General features: G+C 38.1%; 1 protein-coding gene across 1 annotated transcript in view; it reads left to right on the top strand.

Moving 5' to 3' along the window:
* RIT2 (Ras like without CAAX 2) overlaps nt 1-25,408 on the top strand; it is a 248,210-nt gene that overhangs the window by 41,368 nt on the left and 181,434 nt on the right. The window contains exon 2 of the mRNA XM_081097430.1: nt 20,279-20,335. Within this exon, the coding sequence (XP_080953556.1) occupies nt 20,279-20,335 (57 nt within the window). The remainder of the gene's footprint in view (nt 1-20,278; nt 20,336-25,408) is intronic.

The raw sequence follows: 25,408 nt of genomic DNA, 5'->3' as shown, positions 1-25,408 counted from the left end.
AGGAAATAAACCTTTATAGAATGGTTGAAAGCGCCGGTTTTGGAATCCAGTAAACTTGAGATCAAATTCTGTCTCAATCACTTATCAACTATGTGATGTTTGCTATTTATGGTATCTTTGAGCTTCAGTTTTTTTCCTACATAAAGTGAGGATTATAATATCTTGGTCACAGGGATGCTATAATAATTTAAATGAGTGTGTGGGAAGCACTTGCTATAGAGTATGCTATAATCAAATATTTAGTTGCTATAATTATTAAAAAAAATCTTTGGCGTCTGTTTTTTACCACACTCCTTTAAGGCCATGTGGGGAATAATTATGCTTTCCTCGTGTTGCAGTGGTGTGGGAGGCTTGCTTTATATGTAGGACAGAGCCAAATAAGGACAGATTTTGATTGCCAATCTAAAACTCATAGGCTTCTCTTCCTACTATAAATACACAGAGACATTCTGTGACCATTTGTTTTTAGTTCATTTGCTTATTTTCTGCTAAATACCTTGGGTGCATTTCATCCAATTAATATATGATCATAATTATAAAGCTCACACATTTACTCATCCTTTTCTCCATGGAGTTAGTGTCCTTGGCATCAATCGAGTTATTGGATCTAGCTCTGTCCGTGGAAGCTATACCGAATATTCTCTGAAGTAATACTGAGGGATCGCCACTTCTCTCAAAGCATCTGCTGATCCTATTGCCAATCACTTGGGCACTCAACTACAGGCACGATTTTATCTGCTGATTATTCTGGCATTAGCATTACTATATCATGAGGATTGGAATCAAGTGCCTCATTAAAAGAGATTAGTGGCATTCAGACTCCTCCCTGACTGAGAAGTTCAACCACTCAGTAAAATGGTAAATGTGCTGGACTATGGATATAGCATCAGGTGGGGGAATAATATCAGATGTGTATCAGGGTATCAGACTTGATTCTAGTCTGAGTTTTGTGGTGCTAACTTGGGCAATTCACTAACTCTCTGTAAACCCTGATTTCAGATTAAGAGAGTTGGATGCTATTCTCTCTAAAGTATTCTCTACCCTAAGACTATTGCGCTCTAAAATGTACCTCCTGATGTTTCCCTCCCAGTTACTGTCATAACATTCTATATTTCCATGGATAAAGTTCCGTTAACAAAAGGAATGAAGACCTTGGGTTAGTCCTGTCTCTGATGCAAACTCCCTGGAGCCTCTCTGAGATAGCCCCTTAGCCTCTCAGGTGGGGCTCCTGTGGCTTACCTACAACTTGACATAAATATTTAAATCCCTGGATCGACTTCAGGGAACCCCTCAGTATCAAAGGTTGCCCAGAGCCTGCTAGTCAATTGATCCTTAAACATGTTAAAAGCTAAAGGCATGGCACAACGCCATCTACTCTCTGGGATAAAAGACAAAGGTATATGTGGTGTCCACCCCTACAAGAAGCTCATAGTATAGCTGAAAAAATTGCATGGTAATAGAACAAAGTTAGTAAGTAGTCAAAATTATTTTACTCCAATAAGTTTTCACAGATGTTCAAAAGGGGTTGGAACAGCTGGTCATCCATTTAAGAGAACATCATATAAGTGCAAAAATTGGATTGATTTTGATAAGCTGAGAGGACAGTGGACTCTCCTACTTCTGTTGAGGTCCTATTTCTAACCCAATGATACTCTCTTAGCCCAATTAATGATATATATCTTGTCTACAATAATCACTATTAAATCCTAATAGTGCTCAAGCTTGAATTAGTGACAGGTCCCTGTAACTGGGCGACTTTACCCCAAATAAGAATAACCTAGTGGTTATATGAATAAACCCTCACACTTCCATGTGCTACCTGTTTGACCTTAGGTAATCAAAGTTTCTGAAACTCGCTATGGGCATCTGTAAATTAGGGGCATAAGCATACCTGCACCATAGTGTCCTTAGGAGGATAAATGAGATGATGCATATTTAACCCTGGCAAGGGGAGTTTGCACATTGTATGTGCTCGGTAAATCTTTGCAATTCCTCTTATTTTTTAAAAAATATATTTTTGTTGATTTTTACAGAGAGGAAGGAAGAGGGATATAGAGTTTTAGACACATCGATCAGCTGCCTCCTGCACACTCCCCTACTGGGGATGTGCCCACAACCAAGGTACATGCCCTTGACCGGAATTGAACCTGGGACCCTTCAGTCTGCAGGCCAACGCTCTATCCACTGAGCCAAACTGGTTAAGGCTGCAATTCCTCTTATCTCAACAAAAGTGTCATGGCATCCCTCATTGGAAAAAATATAGAGAAAACACTTTATTCCCACACATTCCTCCAGCCTGTGATCCCTGTGGAATCTTTCCCTTGGAGGGGGGCTAGGAGGGATGAGCTACCATGTTGATGGTGGGGGGTAATTGGTTTCTGAGGAGCAGAGGCAGGAAACAGTATTAGTCATAGGCTGCAATGTGTTGAACATGGAAAAGCATTTTTTATAAACTATGATTTTCAAGGGTAGTGTGATTCTTGTGTATGTGTCCTGTACACTCATATACACAAACATGGATGCATCAAATCTTTTTTAGTGTTATTGAATAGTGCCTCTCAAACTTTATGTGCATATAAATCACTCAGAAATCTTGTTAAAATGCAATTCTAATCCAGTCAGTCTGGGTGGAGCCTTAATGTCTGCATTTCTAACAGGATGAATCCAAAGCTGGGCCACTCTTCGAGTAGCCAGGTAATATGGAAGCTTAATTTCTGAGCCTGATAATTCACAGCAGGGCCTCTCGTGTTGGCCACTTCTTTGACTCTTCCTTCTGTATGTGCAAAGGTAAATTTTCTGTCACATACATTCAAGTAATTATTATCTAAAATATATATAGAAAAAAATTTTTCAACATTACTATCAACACAATTACAACCAGGTTTGTGATTCTAAATCCTCTGGCATGTCAGCAAAGTACTTGACTCCTAAATCACTACCCACTTCATTTGTTTTCTCAGCATAATTGCCACTTTGATTTAGTTATAATAAACTCTCAATGCCATACTAAAAATAAAATCGTCCTGCTGTGCTTCCAGTTAGCTTTGTTTGTTCATTGTATGGGTCCCCTTCTCATACCAACTCAGAAAGTCCAATATTGTATTTTGTGTTCCCCAGGCAGAACGCACCCAAATCCTCCTAAGGATATTTGGCTTCTGATTTAATTCTAATTTCTTGGCTGAAGCCATTTGCTGCATATGGCTCTGCTTTAGATGGTACACAAAAAGGAAGTGTCAATCCTTTGGGTGGGCTCCATTGCTAGAGAAAATATCAGCATCTGCTGCTCTCTGGTTGTTTGATGTTCTTGGTGGATTGTGGAAAACGGAAGATTGCTATCACCAAATCTTAAACCCAAACTGAAATGCCTTCTGTTTTTCACACGAACTAAATAGCGAATGCCAGTTTAATGCACACACAGGATGAATCCCCACTAAAGCCATTTCAAAATGATCCATGCTAAATGCTCCCAACTCCTTTACATTATTGCGAATGTGTTAAAACACGAGATTCATAAATGCCTCACTTTAATAGAGGCTTGTCCTTTTTCAATGTGAAGTAATATCAAGAAAGTGTGTGGTGCTACTTGGAAGGGAAATCCTGGAGATGAGGTTGACAGGTTTATGGCACTGGCCTTGTCTTATTTGCAGTAACTCATTTTATATATAGTGCTTCACATTGGGAAAGCAGAAGACTGGAGCCTGGTGTGATTTAACTCAAACAATAAGTAAGATCGTGGTATAAAAGTGGGCAGAAAAAAGATGTGATGATTAGAACAATATATTGGGGAACAAGAGGAGGCAAAAAAAATCTAGATACAATAAATATGAATAAGCATTTCATTTTGTTAGCAATCCTACCTGCCTTAATAAATAGGTAACAATGTATCACATCCAGAAAGTCTCTACTGGCACCCTGCATTTATACACCCTCCATCATAAAAACATGAATAAGGAATTTTTCTTTCAACACTCAGACAATTGGAAAGCAACACTTCATGACTATAATTAAATAAAAGTTTATTTTGGACATTTCAGATATCAGAAGGTAAAAATAATGAAACAGGGAGATACCTTTGTTTGCTAAAGGTGACTCAAAGATCGTAACAGTCAAAATCTATTGTCCTTGTCATTCCTCCTGGCAACGCCTAGGGGACCCATGATTGCTGAGATCCTTACTGATGCCCAGAGCAATCCGGATGTGTTCTGTGTGTAGAATCCATCTTCCTTGTCTCTATTGAGTTTGGGTTCCCAAGACTGGGGTTTCAAAATCTAAATTCTTTACTACCCTCATGATTTATTTCTTCAATATGTTTCAAGAGTAATAAAATGTCTGTCAAGTGCGACTTCTTGTTTCATAAGTGCCACCACTTACACTGTCCCCTATTGGTCATTTCTCAACCCAAAAGATGATGGGTGATGGAGATACCTTTAAGGCACAGTTCCTGTAAGTACATATTGCCCTGGGAGGACACAGCTCTGGGAAGCTTCCCAATAATCTTTCGTCATAAATGTTTATTAACTTTGATGACAGTGTCTCTACAGTCTTGGGAGGGATATTGCTTCTGTTGGTGTTCAGAGTCAGTGTGCTGTGATATTGATGGGTTTCATGGTGATGGCTGAGCTTTACAGAGAGCTTGAGTCATCTTTTAGTACCTTTTGTCCTTACCATTATATTATAAAGTATAAACACTTATTTGTACCATTAAATATATCACCGAGCAAGAAACTCCTGGTAGGTTTAGGCTTCTCCATGTGTAATAATAACAGTGAGTTATTGAGTGTCCACTGTGAACAGATATAAGCCTGTTGTTTACATGTCCTCATTTAATTCTCTCTTTTGCAACCAAGCTTAGACTCTGTCTCTGCATAAACATTTACCTCCACCCTCTAGGTTACCCATACACACCAAGGAAACCAACAAAATCCAGAGATCAGCTGAGGGCTAGAAGTACGGAATCCATTTTGACTGAATCCTAATTTTTAGGTTGTTTGCTGATCCATAAACTTTAAGATCTGTTAGCCAATATCTGGAGAATCTGCCTGCCCGGGGCTCCCTTATCTTACTTCTCTGTACTCATATCCTCCTTTAGTAGATCCATAGTTTGCCTGTGAACTTTTATGCTCCTCTGAATGCAAATTCTTCCCTCATAGGCCAACAACATGTGAAAAAGACCTCTTATCCTGCCCTGTAGTGCTGCCCCTGGTAGACGATGTCACTTATTCAATATGAGAACTGGATATTCACTTTGTGCTTCATCCTACATTACATCGCTTCTACTAAAGGAGCTACAAAAACAATGTAGCGTGCATCTTCCCAGTTGTGGATAAGGATGATTCTATTTGATGTAATCATTTTGTTACTTTCTGGAGGACCCAAACAACTGGGAGGACCCATGGGCACCCTCTTCTGACTTAAAGGGAGATACACTTAAAGTGGGAAAACTAATCTCCTTAATCTCCTTTCGGTCCAGCCTCTGAGGCAGAGTTATCAAGCACCCACCACTATAATTTCCATCTGTGTGTCCTAGTCCATTGTTTTCCTCACCAGGCATCCATCAAGCTCTCGCAGGGGACATGGGCCTGGATGTGGCTCAGTGGGGAGGACAGAAGGAATGATGCTGCTTGCACAGCTTTTTTTTTTTTTGTAGGAAGAATATGTCTCTATTTTTGAAGTTACTTATGTAAGCGATTGAGAAGCGATCCTTAATTGATCAGGCTGTCCTTCTCTCTTAAACATGGCATTATTGTATTTCAGAAGGCATAGCAAATGCACCATCAGAATCAACTGAAGAACTTTTCAAAATAACAATATATCAGCCCCTGGCTGATTTCACAAGTGTGGAGGGGTGAGCATTGGCTGAAAGCTATAAATATCACCATGGGGCCATCTCGACAGGTTCAAGATCTTTGCTTTTCAGATTCAGACACAAACTTTTATGAGTACACCATGGGAATAATAAATCCTGAAACTAATTTATCCTAATCAAATTGTCTGTGTAGAAAGAATAATTTAAGAAGCAGAAGGGCCAATTACAAAGAGAGGTATTCTTTTTCAAATGACCAGAAACTTCTTTTCTGCTATTCCAAGAAAACTTTCAATTATCAAGGTACCAGCAAATAGAATAGGAAAGCAGGCAAGTTTTAGAACATGGAACCAGGGATAAGGAATTAAAGAAGGCTGTGGAAAATTTTTTATTCAGAATCTGACTTTTGATGACTAAAATACTAATTTTTCAGATATCATTTATATCTCCATCATTGCTGAATTAAACCTGGCATGTAATTACTTTTCAATTAACGCTCTTGATTCCATATAGACCACTTTTATTTATTATATCCTTTTTTAAAACATGTTGCTTGACATTATAGAGTTAGCTTCCAGGAATTAGACATTAGTCTTCTTTCTGAGATACAGCACTCTTCCTAATGTTATTTGTAAAACATTTATAAATTGCCTCAAAGGGACACCTTTGGAACTCATCCTGAAATTCTTTGTGTCCTCAGATGGGTGATGTCTTCATCCAGCCCTCATTCAGGTCTTTCATATATTAAGAGAGGGGCATTTGAATACTGACCCAGCTGCATACTCTAATCTTGTTATCTTTGCAGTCACACACACATATTTAGAGGCAGATTGGAGCTGGGGACAAAGGAAAACTAACTTTCAACAAAAGACTAACTCCACAGCTTTTCCTGGTATAGAATTACAAATAGTCAAAGAGTTTCACAAACCCAATGTATGCCAGGTGCTCTGCTGTGGTTGCATATGGATATCAGTGTCCTAAAGGGAGGAATGATAGAAGATGATCCAACAGACTCCATAATACATTTAGATTGCTGTATTATAGGCAAATACCAGTAAAGCAAGTACTCAGAATCTGAGGTAGATTATATTGATGGTTTCTGCTATTAAATGGATATAAGATCCAAGGAGGAAATTTCTCCCACAAGGATCTCCGATTTCATCTGGTAGCATAAAACAAGACTCCATTATTTTCTGTGGTTTAAATCTAATATAATTTAACTAGAGACCTGATGCACAAAATTCGTGCAAGAGTAGGCCCTCACAGCCACGGCTTGGTCCGGAAGGTTATCCAGATGGTCGTTATGCTATTCGGCTGTTGGGTTGATTTGCATATTATGTTTTTATTATTATAAATTCTAGACATAGCTACTTGCTAATATTTGACAACACCCTGTCTTTTTTTTTTTCTCTCCTCACCATCTTTCAAAACAACCACATATAAAATAATGAAATAAAGCCAAAGCCGGTTTGGCTCAGTGGATAGAGCGTCGGCCTGCGGACTGAGGGGTCCCAGGTTCGATTCCGGTCAGGGGCATGTACCTGGGTTGCGGGCACTTCCCCAGTGGGGGATGTGCAGGAGGCAGCTGATCGATGTTTCTTTCTCATCGATGTTTCTAACTCTCTATCTCTCTCCCTTCCTCTCTGTAAAAAATCAATAAAATATATTTAAAAAAAAATAATGAAATAAAAAAGTATTTATGAAGCAGTAATTATATGCACAGAGCCACTTTTCAGTGAGATAAAAATATCTAATTCCTGCCCCCAGCCCTCCAGACAGCACAGTCAAATAATGAAAATAATAACAAACATTACTTATCTAGTTACTGCTATGTGCAAGTCATTATGCTTAGTGTTTCCTTATAATCCTATTTAATCCTCAAATCAATCCTATATTTATTTTATACATAAGGAAACTTTGCTGCTTAAGAGGTTCTGGTAGATTCTCATAGAGGCATAGTGATCAGCATATTGACTCAGAGTGCAGGTTTAGGCAGTCAGAAAGTGGAGTCCAGTTGCCTCTTAGGACCTTGGGCAAGTTCCCTAAACTCCCTGTGCTTCCGTTTTCTTATTTATAAAGTGAGAATAATTGGTGTACCATGGCTTGGGGTTCTTGCTCTAACCCTAAGAACCCCACCTGTAATAAGGCGTGTGAAATCTTGAGCAGAGAAATTAGAGCATGTTTAATAAAGAGTCCACATAGCTAGTGAGGAGCAGCACTTCAAGGTAAACCCTAGCACCTGATTTTGAAGGCCCTCCCACTGTCCTGTGGCCATGGGTCAGAGGAGGAGGACAAATCAGGCAGCAATGGATTCAAGTCCAGCTCCCCATTGAAAGCTCTGGGGGTGGGGGATATTGACAAGGAATTACTAGTAAAACCTCTCTATGTCTTATTTAATCATCCACAATAATAATATCTATCTAAAAGTAGTACTGAGATTTGAGAAAACAGGCGCTGTGCCTGGAACTGGTAGGCAATATATAACTGTTAGCTGCTGCTCACTCTGGCCACTTTATCCACTGTCTTCTCCACACACTGTAGGGACACACAGATATATGTGTGTGAAGAAAGTGAGAAGGGAGACAGAGAATAAGTCCTGAAGGGAATTAGAATTACTAAAGATTGGAAGTAATAGGGAAGTTCACAGAGAAGAAAAACTGAGCTAAGTGTTGTTCAGTGTAGGCAGAGAAGGAAACAAGCAAGAGACAGGGCTGAGGCCTCAAAGTTGTGGGAAGGGATAGGTTGAAATGGAGATCACCACTGGGGTTCACAGTTTTATGAACTCCAAATTCATTCTAACAGAGTAGGAAGAATTTTTGAGCATCAAAGTATATGGAATTGGAATTAATCCTATAAGCAATGGAAAGTAGAGTCTTATGTGGGTGATTATAGGATAAATTCCATGGAAGATTCAGGAAGTTAGAGTTAGGAAATAGTATTATCTGTTTTCAAATTAGATTTTTACAACCATATGAATCATGATGGATATTATAGTAGAAACAAATAAGTTCAAGTAATAAATCATTCCCATACATGGCTCTTTATTCTTTTACATAATCTTGATTAAATTTCTTAGAGCACCCATATTTTTTAATGATTTAGGTTCACATATTTTTCACATCTATCAATGGTACTATTTAACTTTTTTATATTACATATGTAATAAAAGTTAATGCAGTAATTAAAGTTTGACATTATGAGAAGGAAAAAGAACTTGATTGTTATTTATTAGCCATTGTTGCACAAAATGGCAATGGCAGTAAAAGGAGAAAAAGCTGAAGATAAATTTCATGGGAGAAGAGTGTCATTGTCCAGAAGGCTTATAGTCTGGCAATATTTAGCTTATAAAACTTTGGTAGAGCCCTGGAAACTCTTTCTGTCTCTGTGTCACACAGGATGTGAGCAGTCTTGGAGTAATCTAAAATACCACACAAAAAGATAGGGAGTGGAAAACAGAGGAAGCTAAAGGAAACTGTAGCTTGAAAACATACAAATTTCATCTGGAAAAAGGTAATTAAAGGGTATCCTAACATATGATACAAAAATTGATAATTTCTTTGAGGATTTCTGATTTACTATGTTGTGGTTTAATTATTAGACAACAAAGCTTATGTTCCTTCCGAGTTAATGAGCTACTTCAAAGAAAGAATAATCTATATAGCAAATAATTAAATGATATTCATTTGTTCAATTATTCAGATTTACACTAATGCTTAGCACACAGTTAACACTAAAGTGTTTTTCTTAATTATTTTTTTTTGTAAATTGAGTTATAATATTCATTTAAAAGACAAATAAGGGATTCTCCTGATTTCTAGATCCATATGTCCAATTTTTGAATGGATGCCCACAGGAACCTTAAACTGGACTTATCCTATATGGAAATGCATTAGATTTTCCAACCTATTCCCCTTACTGTTTCTCAGCAAAGGGCACTGCCCCATTCATCCAGAAAAATAACTCTTCCAGGTATGTTTAATCGGTCTATCATTCAAACAAATTCTCTTTCTATAATATTTAGAAATTCTATTTGTCCCTTCAAACCCCTGCTGCTGGAGTCTTATGTGAAACCTTTGTTGCTTCATGCCTAGCTTTCCCACAGTAGTTTCCTACCAGGTATCTGCGCGCAGTAATGCCACTTCATGTCTATTGCTTCATTTCTGCCAGTGGATTTTTTTTTAACGTGAAGTTCTGAATATATCACTTCCCTCTAAAAAATCCTTTCATGATTATCCATGAGAAAATTTTAAATGTTTAGAATGCAAAATGGGCCATTCGTAATATGACCTTGGCCTTTCTCTTCATCCATCATTTGGCCCTTCCACACCCTGCTCTCCACCTACACTGGATTAGTAGAAATTCCCAAATGTAGTATGTTGCCTGAGCTTGTGCAACTTGGGAGCATGCTGTTACCTTTGCCTGGAAGTCTCCACTGCCTCCAACCCTATGGGCATTATCAACACACTTTTACTATTCAAGAATCAGGATTGCCTTCTTGGAAAAATATTCATGATTAACTATCATAACATTTAGTTTTCATCACTCAACTGTGAGATCCTTGAAGATAGAGTTTACCTATTTCAACTTTGTCCCAATACTTAACTGCAGTGCAATTGCTTGTTAAGTAAAAGTACAGAAGAATAAACAAGTATATCTAGTACAGCCATTGTGGTTTTAAAGTTAAGAAAATTGAACTAGAAGTATTATTGTGATTTGTCTGAATTAATTTAATGAGCTAGTATCAGCTGTTATGATAACTCAGCTCTTTCTAAATGATCTTTCTATCAAACCCTGGACAAATTCCAGGTAGCTTATATTGTGCCATTGTTTATGAAAGGGAAATACAGACTGTCTTTATTATTTCACATGCCAGGATTTACTGTCATCATGTATGTCAATGATGGTTTTCCAGTTATCCTATCTAATAAAAGAGAAACATGGTAATTGGCGTACGGCCGCTACCCTTCCCATTGGCTAATCAGTGAGATATGCAAATTAACTGCCAGCCAAGATGGCGGCCAGCAGCCAGGCAGCTTGAAACTAACATGAGGCTTGCTTGCTTCAGTGACGGAGGACTCCAACGTTCCCCGCCTGCCTTGCCGGCCTCTGCGCCTGCAGTTTGAAACATAGTTACAAATATAGAAGCTAAACAAAACCCCAGAAACCTGCTTTCAGCGAGCCCGGGATCTCAGAGCTGGAGTTGATACAGAGTTTCGATTATAGAACCGAAACAAACCAGATACCTGCTTTCAGGAGCGGAGGCCTAAGAGCTGGAGCCTCAGAGCTAAAGCTGGCCCAGAAAAAAATAAAAATAAAAAAAGGAGTGGTTGGGAGCTTCCGTCACCCGCCAGCCTGAAAACAGCCCTCAGCCCCTCACCCAGGCTGGCCAGGCACCCCAGTGGGGACCCCCACCCTGATCCAGGACACCCTTCAGGACAAACCAGCCGGCCCCCACACATGCACCAGGCCTCTATCCTATATAGTGAAAGGGTAATATGCCTCCCAGCACCGGGATCAGCGGAGCCATGAGGCCTCCCGGCACTGGGATCAGCGTGACAGGGGGCAGCGCCCAAACCCCCTGATTGCCCTGTAGCTCTGTGTGTGACAGGGGGTGGGGCCACAACCTCCCTATCAGCCCTGCTCTGTTCCTGACAGGGGAAGGTGCCCCAACCTCCTGATCAGCCCTGCTCTGTGCCTGATACGGGGGAGCTCCCCAACCCCCTGATTGCCCTGCGGCTCTGTGTATGACAGGGTGTGGCGCCCCAACCCCCCCAACCCCCCACGGGTCCTACTCTGTGTGTGATGGGGTAGAGCCATAACCTCCCCATTGGCCCTTCCCATTGGCAGCGCCCCAACCCTCTGATCGGCTCTGCTCTGTGCGTGATAGAGGGCTGTGCCCCAACCCCCTGATCCACCCTGCTCTGTGTGTGACACGGGGCGATGCCCCAACTCCCCTTTCACCCCTACTCTGTGAGTGACAGGGGGGAGCTCCTCAACCCCCTGATGGGCCCTGCTCTGTGCGTGACAGGGTACGGAGCCCCAACCCCCCTGATGGGCCCTGCTCTGTTTGTGACAGGGGGTGGCGCCACAACCTCCCTATCGACCCTGCCTTGAGTGTGACAGGGGGCGGTGCCCCAACCCCCCAATCAGCCCTACCCTGAGCATGACTGAGGTTGGCATTGCAACTTCTCGATCCGCCCTGTTCTGTGCATGAGAGGGGGTGGCGCCCCAACTCCCCAATCGGCCCTGCTCTGAGCTAGACCAGGGGCTGCACATAGGGATTGGGCCTGCCCTCTGCTACTGGGGTGCAGGCCTAAGCCAGCAGGTTGTTATCTCCTGAGGGGTCCCAGACTGTGAGAGGGCACAGGCCGGGCTGAGGGACCCTCCCTCCCCCCCAAGTGCACAAATTTTTGTGCATCGGGCCTCTAGTCTCTTTATAATTCAATTTACACTCACTCCTGAGAGTTAGACTGCTATATTAGTTGTCTGTATTAGAAGAACAAATGACAGAACACAACCCTAACCAATTAATCAGGCTGTATATTCTAGATTCAAACATTTTCCCCCCAATTCACCATACATTTAGTTGAATGATTTTAGAGCATCCAGGAATCCAGAATCACTCAAGGCACAAGACCCTAAATGGGAAATACCAAACAGGATAGAAGAGATTTAATGGAGTAGAACACTGTTCATGTCCTTCACTGGCCTTTTGGTTTGGGAGTCAGCTGACTAGTGTAGCAGATGAAAAATCTCTTCTTCTACCCATCTTAGCTTTTCAGGTTGAGGCCCTGTAAGTTGGACTGACAAAGAACAGATTAATAAGAGAAAGCATACCGATTTATGTAATGTAAGTTTTGCATGACACTGGAACCTTCACAATGAAATGAAGACCTGAAGATGTGGTTAAGTCTTATTATTTTTATAGTGGTTTTGATGAAGTGTGAAAAGTCATGGAAAATGTGATACAAAAAAAGAATATGAGATAAGGGTAGTAAACTAGTAGCTAGGGTGCTCAGTAAGGCCTGATTATTCATATTCCTCTCAGTTCCCTCTTTGAACATAAAGGTGCTCCTTTCCTCTGTGCATAGAGAGGGAAGCTCTCACATGAGGGTCTTCTGACCTGCCTTAGGTGAGTCTGCAGAATTCAGAGTCCTTCCCACACCGGCCATTTTTCAAATTTGTTCAGCTTAAAATATTCATATTGTATCATATTTTGGGATAGCTGTCTCAGAAAAGAATAAGAATATAAATTCTAATACAGACTAAAGATTCATGTCTATTACAACTTCCCTGGCAAATTAAATACATTCTAAAATTGAGCACTTTGGGTCTCTTTCTGGTTATCATCAGCCATTCACATGAATGAGATGCCAGTAATTGGCTCCATTAATTATTATACTCTAAAAGGGGAGATAAATAAAAAGATACATTTACCTATGGTAGTAAATGTTTGCAGAGTATCAACAGTGTTTTATTTACCTAGGGAGATGGGTTTTATCCTAAATGATAAAATACTTGAGAAATTATTGGTGAAAATGTCTATTTTTCTTCTTTGTTTCATTGAGTACAAAATAAACTGTCAACAAAGAGCAAATAAGTAATGACTGGTAATATTGAGTTTTAATATCCTTCATTTCTTTTTGTGTCCCATCAATCATCCTTGAAATCATTCGGTGAAGAAGAATAGAATTTTTAATGTCCTAGAAAGCATCATTTCTTTCTGTTAGCAGAGGGTTTATGGGGAGAAAAGGAGGAAGGAAAACCCTCAACTAATGGAGAGCTGTGAGCATTGCATTTTCCATCCTCCTCCCTGGTCTAGCGCCATTCCTCCAAACAAGCAGCACCATTTTCTGATCTATCTCTCAGCCCTCTAGTCTCAACCCTTTTTAAAACCAGCCTCTTCCTATTTCTACACATAATGTTTCTGTTCAAGGAAAATAATGGGTGGAGAGAATCCAACTCTTGGAGGCACAGGTTTGGCTTTGGCCTGGGTTGCTGAGCCCCATGCATCCTGACATAAATAAGTTGAATTTAATTTTGAGTTAGAAGCCACCAAACCACCATTGCTGGATTCTTCAGTGTCCCAAGAGAAAACAGAGTTGAACCACATTCACGTTAGAAATGCATTACTTAGAAAAAAAGGATGGTGGCGTTAGAGTGGAGATTAGGATTACTTTGACCTAATTCCAGATTCAGCATTTTTTCAGTCTACACAAAAGTTCAACCTATTTAGGACTAAAAGCTGCAAAAAGGATGAAGGAGGGGTCTTCGGATGTTTTTGCCAAACTCCATGAAGATCCCATTCTATCACCATTCTTAGTACCTCCCTGTTACCTTGAACTGAAAATGATTTTATCAATTCTCTTTGGAAGCATTCCAGGTTGGGGGCCACTTCATCTCACTCAAGGTTCTCAACAAGGTGAAGAGCCTTCCTTGCTAAATATTGCAGGCTATAACTTCTCATGAGACTATTTCTGCTCAATGCATCTTAGAAAATGTTTATAAATGTTAGTGCTGGTAGGGGAAAAAAAAAACACTATCAAATATTTTTACCTGAGTTTACATTATAAGTCAAGAGATAATATTATATTTATTAATTACTCTATTAATTGAAGGAATAAATATTTTCCACTTTTCTATGTTATTTATTATTTAACAACTGTTCATGTTTCATTCATGAAGAGCACACATTTTTAGTTAAGAAAGAGAAATTACTAAGAAGCAAGTAACACAATGGAGAGTATCTGGTTTTCGAGGCCTATGACCCCACCAGTTTGTTTCCTTGATAGATCTATAACACAGATCAAGTTAATGCATGGGTATTTTTTTTAAATATATTTTTATTGATTTCAGAGAGAGGAAGGGAGAAGGAGAGAGAGATGAAAACATCAATGATGAGTGAGAATCATTGATTGGCTGCCTTCTGCATGCCCCCTACTGGGGATCAAGCCCACAACCCAGGCATGGGGAATCAAACCATGACCTCCTGGTTCATAGTTTGATGCTCAACCACTGAGCCATGCCAGTCAGGAAATGCATGGTTTTAAAAACATTTTTGTTAAATTGTTCTTTAAAGTAATTTCAAAAGATTGGGTAACCAACTTACACATGATAACGTTGGTATCTAAAAATTTCATCCTAAATTTAAACTCATTTGAAGGATATAATTCTCAGCTTATTTTAAATGATACTGTTTTAAATAAAAATGTTGTAGTTTTATAAATATATTCATTGAGACATAAAATACATAGTAACATAATACTCAATATTATCCTATTACAACGACATGAATAAGTTCTTTGACAGTGGCAAATATGCTATTTTTCATATTCTGCCTCAAAATTGTATATTTGTTCACTTTTACCCATACAACTTCAACCTAATGTAACATATCTTTATTTTTTAATAATTATTCTTTAATAACATTACTTTTTTATGATGTTTTTCACCATCTAAGCTGCTATTTTTAAAAGATACATATTTTATTGATTTCAGAGAGGGAGGGAGAAGGAGACAGAAACATCAATGATAAGAAAGAATAATTGATCAGCTGCCTCCTGCACACCTCACACTAAAGATTGAGCCTGCAACTCAGGCATGTGTCCTGACCAGGAATCCAACTGTGACACCTCCTGGTTCATAGGTCGATGCTCAACCACTGAGCCTTGCTGGCTGGGCTAAGCTGCTATTAGTGTGTATGTAAATATGTGCCCATTATGTGTGTGTATGTGAGTGAGTGTGTGTGTGTGTGTGTGTGTGTGTGTGTGTGTGTGTGTGAGTTTCCCTCTCGAATTCCCACCATATTCTAGAATGTAAGCATCTAGAGGGCAGAGGTCCGTTTTGTTCACTGGCGTGTTCTAAGCACATAAAGAGGATCTGGCACATAATAAACGCTTTTGAATAGGTGAAGGAAAGAATAAATGAATGAGTGAATGACAGGAATGGGGAGTGCTCGTGAGGAGGAATAGGTTTCAATTACAATTCAGTGATGAAAGAACACCTCCCAAAGGAGGTCACATGGAAATAATATTCTGAAAGAGGCAGTTATCTGGGGGAAGGGCATTCCAGCAGTGGGAACAGCACCAGCAAAGCTCTTCCTTTGGAAGTGTCATGGCTGGAAAGTTGTGAAAAACTCCCAGAAATCCAGGGTGGATAGAAAAAAAGGACTAAAGAGAAGAGAGAATTAGAACAGAGATAACAGATCCCAATTGGATAATGAATTAGTGAAGATGTTGAGGATAATGAGATGAAGGAAGGAAGAGATGTTGCAGAATGCTTAATCTGAATGCAGCTTTGTCTTTCCTTCCTCCTCCTGATTTACAGACAACAGAACCCACATAGAGTTTAAGTAATTTCATCAAGGTACCACCACAAACCAAGTGAGGAATGGGACGAAATCTTAGTGACCAGACTCACATCGCATCTGTCCTACTCCACTGACAGGCCTTCAAGCCCCAAAGGGAAAGCAATGGCTTGCCAACCTCTATCTCTTTGTAGATTATATTCTCCAGATTACTTCAGTTTAATACTTTCCTTAAATATCAAATTTCTTCTTTTTCTTTTGGGGGAGAGGGGAGGGTAGAAGTGTAAAAATAAAGTAGTATGATTTTATACAATATTTTAACATTTTAAAAATTGCGTAGCAAATAACTCCTTTCTATCTATAATTTTCCTTTTTCATAACTGAAGTCTCAGCTCCTGGACAAATACCACTGACATTCCAAGGAGGGTGATGTATAATATTGTCGAAGTTTTCATATAGGTAAATTTGATGGTTTAGTACTGAATTATGCAAAACAAGAAGCAGTTGGTTTAAATTAAACTTTACAATGAAACAGTAAATTATCAGAATATCTGAATAATGAAATGGAAATTTAAATAAAAAAGCATATGCATGAAAAAGAAGAGTTCAATCAAAATGGGTTTGCTTTAAAAAATGAGTGTATGTAATCTCTCAACACTACTTTTGTATGAACATTGAAGATGCAATTGCCCATTATTTATTGTATGCATTTAATGAATATTTTATAAGGTCTGGGCAAGCACTACATTTACATAGGGTATGACCACTAATAAAGGAGAAAGGCCTTAGATATAAAATCCATCAGGTTTTTCCTGATATTATCTGCAGCTTAAATGTTAAGTAAATGCTCATTTCGGTAGGGGTAAATAGTATTCCTGTTTGTTAACAAGGGTCATGCACTAACTGTAATACTTTTAGAAATTGAAAAGGCAGAGGCTGAGTCCATCAAATATCTTTTATTTTCATCCCTAATTAGTTTTGTTAAAATTACAGTACATGACTCAAATCTATGACTACATTCTAATCTATGAATGCCTTCTCTACTTGTATTTCTCTCTGCACTTTCTCTGTATCCATAAAGACAATGAAAGACAAACAGACATAAAGAAAAGCATTTACATGCATGGAGCATAACAAAACTCCTAACACTATTTCTTACCCCAGATTTTTTGTGATGGCCACAAAGTTGACCTAAAATTTCTTAAGTCATCTTACCCATCACTTTAGACATATTCTTAGGTAGAGAATTAATTTTTAAATCTATCAAATTATACATAGATTTCCACTCTGTTGATTGCTATAACTTAAAAAGTTTAAACAAGTATGATCTTTTGTAATACCTTTTTGAGGTGCTCAGCAAAACTTAAAAAATGCTTTATTTTAAAAATTTCAAGGATGTAAGCCTATACATCACAAAATGAATAAAAGTTAGTCTCCAGTTAGGTTGCTCATATTTAGCAGAAGTCTTATCATTAACTTTATAGATATTTAGGAGACATTTTTAAAAACTGGTTTGTTTTACATGATATCTCTGGGAAAAGAAATGGTCCTGAGATATCCTATCAGGCATCCGCTTTGTAAAAACACAAAAGAAACTCTTACAAATCAAAGTTTCTAAAATTATCTTTGAAGTTCTGGAACAAGGCTCAGCTGGCTCTCTCTTCTTTGGTTTTTTCTCAGTGGTAGATCAGAAGATTTGAGAATTGAAGGGCTTTTTCAATTATACAATAAGCAGCAGGTTTCCATTAAAGCAAAAAGTCATCATCTAAATGTATGCTAGGTGTTCTTATAAATAAGTATAACAGGTAGATCTTTGATTCATTTATTTCTGATATTAGTTGTGTGATTCTGAAGTCTAATGTAAAATATATTTATCAGTTAATAAAATGCTTATTTATTTTTCTTTTTTTTTTTTAAATATATTCTATTGAGTTTTCACAGAGAGGAAAGGAGAGAGACAGAGAGTCAGAAACATCGATGAGAGAGAAACATCGACCAGCTGCCTCCCGCACACTCCCCACCGGGGACGTGCCCGCAACCCAGGCACATGCCCCCGACCGGAATCGAACCCGGGACCTTTCAGTCCGCAGGCCGACGCTCCATCCACTGAGCCAAACCGGTTTCGGCAAAATGCTTATTTATTTTTCTTAAGTGTGTTCCAAACTTCTTCAGCCTTCCAAATGCTTTCCTAAGCTTATGGTAATTAACTTAGCCCATAATTATACACAATGTTTTCTAACCCTTCTTGGTAGCGTCCATGACTATCAAGAATTTCAATATGTTGATCGAGTAGTATGACATTGGTGCAGAGATGTGGATCATTACTAGCATTGTTAAGGTAAATCACAGCTGGACAGTAATTAAAACATTCAAATTATACTTATATAGGAACTATTGCAATGGGGGAAAGAGAACTCAGTTTAGAACTGGTCTCAGTTCCAACTGCAGCAGGGACCACTGGGAATTAAAAGCCAAGAGGCAGGATGGGGGTCAGTGGATGGAAAATTACTAAGAGGAAATAACAGGTGTAGGAGGAATTCTGGTTAATTGGACTTAGTAGGATATTTCCTGAAGGTGGGGCAGGTAAACAGAGGACACTAAAGGGAGATTGGGGAATGCTACCTCTGGTGATGGGATATCTAGGGTGGGGAATTCACTCTAACCTGACTCAGCAGGATTCTTGCTAAACTGGGTGAAGCAGAGATGAACACAGAACCTAAAGTCAAGACCTTGTTCAGAGGAAGGTTTAGAGGAGCCTGACTCAACTTTGGTTAAGGAGAGAGTCCTTCTCTCTCTCTCTCTCTCTCTCTCTCTCTCTCTCTCTCTCTCTAAAAGGAAGAGAACTATTATATACTAACTTATTTCCAAGTTTGTTTCTTTACTTCAGAATGCCCTTATCTCCTAGTAATGAAATTTTACCCAAGGGAACTTTACAAAAAAAACATTAAAAATGTATCATAAATGTATATATTTAAGAAGAATGTGGAGAATTTAGAGGATATACCAAAAAAGTAATGAAAATTAATAAAATGTTCTAAATAACATGAATTAGGCAAAAAAAAAGTGACTTAAACACTTCCAACTGTGAACAGCTAGAGATAATAACTCATATAATATATATATATATATATATATATATATATATAAAAGCCTAAGTGATTGTCACAACCAAAATAACTGAATGGATGACCCAACAGGCTGCGTGGGGCGACCAGGCCAGCAGGGGGGTTAGTGAGGGCCGACCAAATGACTGAGCACCAGGCTGTGTGGGGTGACCAGGCCAGCAGGAGGGGGCAGTTGGGGGTGACCAGGCAAGCAGGAGGGGGCAGTGAGGGGTGACCAGGCTGGCAGAGTGGCAGTTGAGGGTGATCAGGCCAGCAAGGGGTGGGGGGGCAGTGAGAGGCAGGCAGGCAGGTGAGCAGTTAGGAGCCAGTGGTCCCGGATTGTGAGAGGGATGTCTGTCCTGGGCCTCAACCAGCAGTCGGACATCCCCCTATGGGTCCCAGATTGGAGAGGGTGCAGTCTGGGATGAGGGGACAAACCCCCCCCCCATGCACGAATTTTGTGCACTAGACCTCTAGTACTTAATAACTAATACAGACTTCAGAGACGTTTTTGTTTTAAAGATGCGGAAGCTAAGTCCCAGAAAATGTATACGATCTTTAGTAAAAAGATCTATAACTGCCCTGATCGGTTTGACTCGGTGGATAGAGCATCGGCCTGTGGACTGAAGGGTCCCAGGTTCAATTCCGGTCAAGGGCATGTACCTTGGTTGCGGGCACATCCCCAGTAGCGGGTGTGCAGGAGGCAGCAGGTCGATGTCTCTAACTCTTTATCCCTCTTCCTTCCTCTCTGAAATCAATTTAAAAATACATTTTTTAAAAAGAGCCTTATTTTTACTTCAGTGCAAGATTTGTTGAAATACACTTCAAATTTGGACATATTTATTCCAGAGAATTATCTGGCATTGTTTTTCACTCTAGATACACTTTTTTCTTAAAGAACTTTCTCTTATTATCATCATTTTTGTGGTAAAGTTGTGTAATTAGTCACCCTCAGAAATAAATTGCTCACTAGAACCTATTAACAAATTGATGGGAGTACCATGGTGACTATCATATTGAAGAATTGGTGAATTTTTATTAAACTGAATTTATTTTTTTTTCCAGCAATGACAATGCAGTTTATTAGCCATCAGTTCCCTGATTACCATGATCCCACTATTGGTGAGTAAAACATTCTTTTCTCCTTTAGCTCAAATAAAGATACTCTAAATAAATGGCTTACAAATATTATTGATATCAGTGGAGAATAAGAAATATATTTTATACCATGACTCAGCACATACACACATTAATATATAATATGTAAGCCACCAAAATTATAGCTTCAAGAAACAATATCTGTCTTTACTTCTTGCCATGCATTCTCATCATTTCCATTCTATTCCATTTCTTTTTGATAAATGATGGTTGGAATACATTAACTTTATTTTGATTTCAGAATCCACTAATGGATATCTACTGCATTTAAAAAACTGTGCTCTGGATAATAAAACTTATATGGTTGTGTGCTTTTTATTTGATCATTTTCTCACTTTATCAGTGTCTAGATCTTGTAGTACACAAGTAGTTTACCACGCTAATGGTGCATTTGGAAAGAACTCGAGGTATAGATGTAATTTTGTTTACCCTCCTCATTTTGCAGATGAGGAAACTGAGACTCAAAGAGTCAAATTATTGTTAGATTCAAAAAATCCAGTCATGTTTCATTCTTCCATGCAATTTTCTTTTTATCACATCAAGTGCAGGAACATCGCAATTGGGAACACCTTTTCTTCCTCAATCAAAGCAGAAAATATGTCTGAAAACTCCTTTACTAATCATTCAAAGAGCCACTTTAAAGAATCAGTTGAAAATTTCCAAGCACAATCTGTCATAGAATTCTTTGTCTAGAAGCGCATTGGTATTGAACACATACCAAACATTATGTCATGGCATAGAAAAACAAATAGCTTCTGGACCCCTCATGGTTTAGATTGTGAGTTCCTTTGACTACTCCTCACCCTTTCACCCTTTTACTTTAGTTGGTCTGAATATCTCCTACCCTTACAATGGGTGTGATCCTCATTTAGCAATTTTAATTCAAAGTCTTACTGTGTATGTAAAATGCTATTCTGTAAATAATTATCTTGTATATCTTCCTGCAAATCTTCCAGGATATTTGCTTGAATACTACTGCTGAAATAAATGAAATGTACTCATTTTTAAATGTCCCATGATTTAGCAAGACCTCTTCATCAGTTGAACTGAATTGGTAAAATTTAAGTGCAAGCAATTAATATGCTGTTCATCAGAAAGCACTTCCTCAAAGAGTTGACTTTTGTTTCTGAAGCAAAAATAATCACTTTGTAAAGTTTTAGAAGCGATTAGCTACAGCCCATGTTTGATAATCCTCTAAATCCATTTTCTTATTATCTCAATTCTGGAATGTTGATAACTTTGCATACCTATTATGATTTATAGAAGACAAGAAATCTTTGGGCAAATGCTCTGAATCTTTTATTGTGTTGGAAAATTCAACTGTATATCATTTATGAAATCACAAATCACTCTGTTCATCATTTTCCATCATTGTTTAAGCTTTATATGCACTGGTATTTCAAAAACCTACCTTTTGCTCACTAGACTCTCATGTCAATGGCTTTCATAGGGCAATATATGTGAATACACATAAATATCTCTTTCAAGAGGAATAAAGAAGAAGAATATAATGATGATTCCTTTAGATATCCATGAGGCACAACCATCACTTGAGATTCCATACTCACAAAGGGCTGAAGTCATATCTTAACATAGCTCTAAGTAAAATAGCTTTAGAAGAAGTTTGAAAATGGAGACAGAGCACTTGATTACCTTAAATTCTATTTTCCCATCATTTCATTTCTTGGCATCTCTGATGGAAATAGAGGTTAAGAATTTTCCATTGGTATCCTGTTTTAGGAATGTGAAAGTCCCAAATAACTTACTTTTCTCCTGCCCAAACTACATAACTATAACTCAGCATGGCTGACTTAATGGCCCCTCAAGAGGAATTTCCTATTACTACATTTTGAAAATAATACAAATTAGAGAAGAATACACCTATCAAGGATACTTATTTCATGATTTATATAATAAATGACTATTTTTCAATTCCTGTTCAGATCTGTTTTTCATCCTACTGAGTGAGACTTTGAATAGTTTTTCTCTGAAATCTTTGAAAGATTTGTATGGTTTTATTATCTCTCTAGATTCAGCTTACAATTATTTTTCTTTCAAACCTACATAAATTCAAAAAATATAGTTTCCCTTTAGCCTTGAGAAGAATTAGGCATATCATCTGGTACCAATATTCTTTCCAAAGAAGTAATTGCTCCCCTTAAGTAGGAGCAACATTTTCAAAGTCAGTAACCAAGGGGTCTAGCTTCTGCAAATCCACAGAAAATACCTACGAAGGGAATATTGAAAGGTGTTCATTCTATTATTCTATGTGATGAAATGTCACTTAAAAATTAAATTCAGTTCATGCTAAAGGTATTAAATATGAGTAAATTCAAGGTTTAATTTAATCTTTAAAATATCCTATTTCTAAGTATTAAAAATTGTGTTAAGTACACTTTGCTTTTTCTATAGTAAAATAATTATGGAAATAAAAAAAAATTTACCAAAGGCCTGATGTCCAACCTTTCATACTAAGAAACACACATGTCATTTTTAATTAACAGTAAATCATTGGAGGTAAGCATTGTATGCAATTCAATTAGCAAACAATATTTAAATGCCTGGTATTTACAAAGGAATCTGTTTATCCTCTAGAACTAAACTAGCCTTTGAGGCATTTTTATTGCAGGAAGAGGACTTAAAACAAATATACAAATATTTATCTCTTTGAAGTCAGTTATTACTATAAGAAAGAAGCAAACTGTTATGGAGTTTTGAACAAATTGAGAGACAGTTTAGTGACCCTCTCTTAAGCTTTATTTACTGTGATTTAGGATCACAGCTTCCTATATGTTTTAAAAGCTAAGAAATTCTGGCTCTCTAGTCTAGAATTCAAGATTCTTTGGGAAGAATTTTCAGAGAAGTTTGGACTCTTTGAGACAATGACTGAGAGAAGTTTGTTTTGCTCTATCCTTTTAATCATATTGTAACTTGCTTGAAATTAGAAATCTTATTGTATATAATTCTAATTTAATATGAATTAGATTTCAAGGTGTTGATATTTTCTGCTATAGAATATGGTGTCCCTTTCCCCAGGTTCTAATTTGTGGACTGCATATTTAATTCAAATTATTATTTATTAATACCTTCTTATGTTGAGAACTATTTCTGTTCATGTTCACTGATAATAAAATGAATGCAAACATAGGAAGTAAGCATATAAAACCAGGTCACTCCACTTGGCAAATTAATACAGAAGGAAACAAGGTATGATCTCAAATAGCATGTTGTGAGTAATACTTGATGAGCACTAATACTTGATGAAAAATTCTGAACCATGAAGGATGTGTGTTACTTCTCAGTTACAGAGCATTATAACTTTGATTACATCATGTGTGTAATTGGTGTTTATCTCTCACTCTTCTCAAACCGTTATTGTTGCCCCCTTCCTTCACAAACCTATAAAACTTTACATTCACCTACTATGTGCTAGTTCCCATGCTACACACCAGATATATAAAGATAAAAACACAATCTGTGATTTCAATACACTTCAGGTTGGTTTGGAAAATTAATAAGTATACAAGACCATGTGATGCGTTCAATGGGAAAAAAAGCACAAGAGGCCGAAGGAGGACAATGAAGGCACATCTTGCATGACCTGAAGGGGCATGAAGTACATGTAGAAGAGATAGATGTCCTCTGCACTGAGTTTTGAAGGATGCATAGGAATTAGGCAAGTGAAGAGGAAGTAAAAGTAAGAATAGATATTCTCAGAAGAACAAAAAATATAGGCACCCAAGTAAGACAATGCAACATGTAACTAAGATGGAAAATTTTGGGAACCAGAAGTCCTAAGGATGAAATAAATGACACAATGTGCAGGTTGGCAAGAGGAAGGGAAAGATTTGCCAGATCTTTAAGGAGTGTATAGGACCAGCTAAGGGTTTAGATAGAGATAGTTCTGTACTTTTCTCTGAGATAAAAATGAATATTGCTGGCAGCCTACTTAACTTTCACATTTAGATAGAGCCAAGGCAGACAAAAGTGAACATGCCCCGACTTTAAATAATAACTGGTTATCCCTACTAGACTTTACTTCCTTCAGGATTCTTTATCATAGTAAAGCCCTTAATTTACCAGGATCTCATGCCAGAAACTCAAGAGAAGTCCTTGATAGCTATTTCAACTTCTATATTACGTCATTCATCAAACTTTGTTGTTTCTACCATCTAAAAATATCTTGAATCTGTCCCAACTTCCCCTAATTTCTTCTGCCTTCTTATTCTAAGCCACCTCCATTTCCAGTTTGGACTGGTTTTTCTAATTGGTTTTTACACAGGGTCCAGAAATATCTGTATACACACAAATTTGCACTGCTAAACAGTTCCCAATGTTAACAGAATAAAATTCTAAAAATATAGTGAAAATTCTCATGGTCTTGTTTCTTTCATTTTCACACTTGCCACCACCCCTTTGGGGAGGCTTCAACTACATCTGTCTTCTTTTAGATTCACAAACTAGCCAAGCCCCTTTCTGCCTTAGGACATTTTTGCACCTATTGTAACTCTGAATGCTCTTTACCTCTCCACCCTCCATTTTGCCTGTTTAACTTGTGTACTTCAATCAAATTTCAGCTTAAATATTACTTCCTCAAAAAGTCCCTTTGAGAGTAGTGTTATAAGTGAAATAAGTCAGACAGAGAAAGACAAATACCATATGATTTTATGTATATGTGGAATCTAAAACAAAATAAACAAACCAAATAGAAACAGACAACAGACGAACAGTTGGGAGTGTAGGAGGACTGCATGAAAAACATGACAGTATTGAGCAGTATGAATTGGTAGTCATAGAATAGTCACAGAGATGAAGATTACAGTATAGGGAACATAGTCAATAATATTGTGATAGCTATGTACGGGGCCAGGTGGGTACTTGAAGCATCATGGGGCCACTTTGTAAAGTATATGACTTTCTAACCACTTTGCTGCGCATCTGAAATTCATACAGAATGATATTGAATGCAAATTGTAATTGAAAAATAAAAATAAATAAAAGAAAGCCCCCTTTGGCTTCCCCAAATAAGACCTCTTT

Source organism: Myotis nattereri (assembly GCF_964212035.1).
Source record: "Myotis nattereri genome assembly, chromosome: 8".
NCBI classification, from domain to species: domain Eukaryota; kingdom Metazoa; phylum Chordata; class Mammalia; order Chiroptera; family Vespertilionidae; genus Myotis; species Myotis nattereri.
This window is presented reverse-complemented; position numbering and strand designations above follow the sequence as displayed.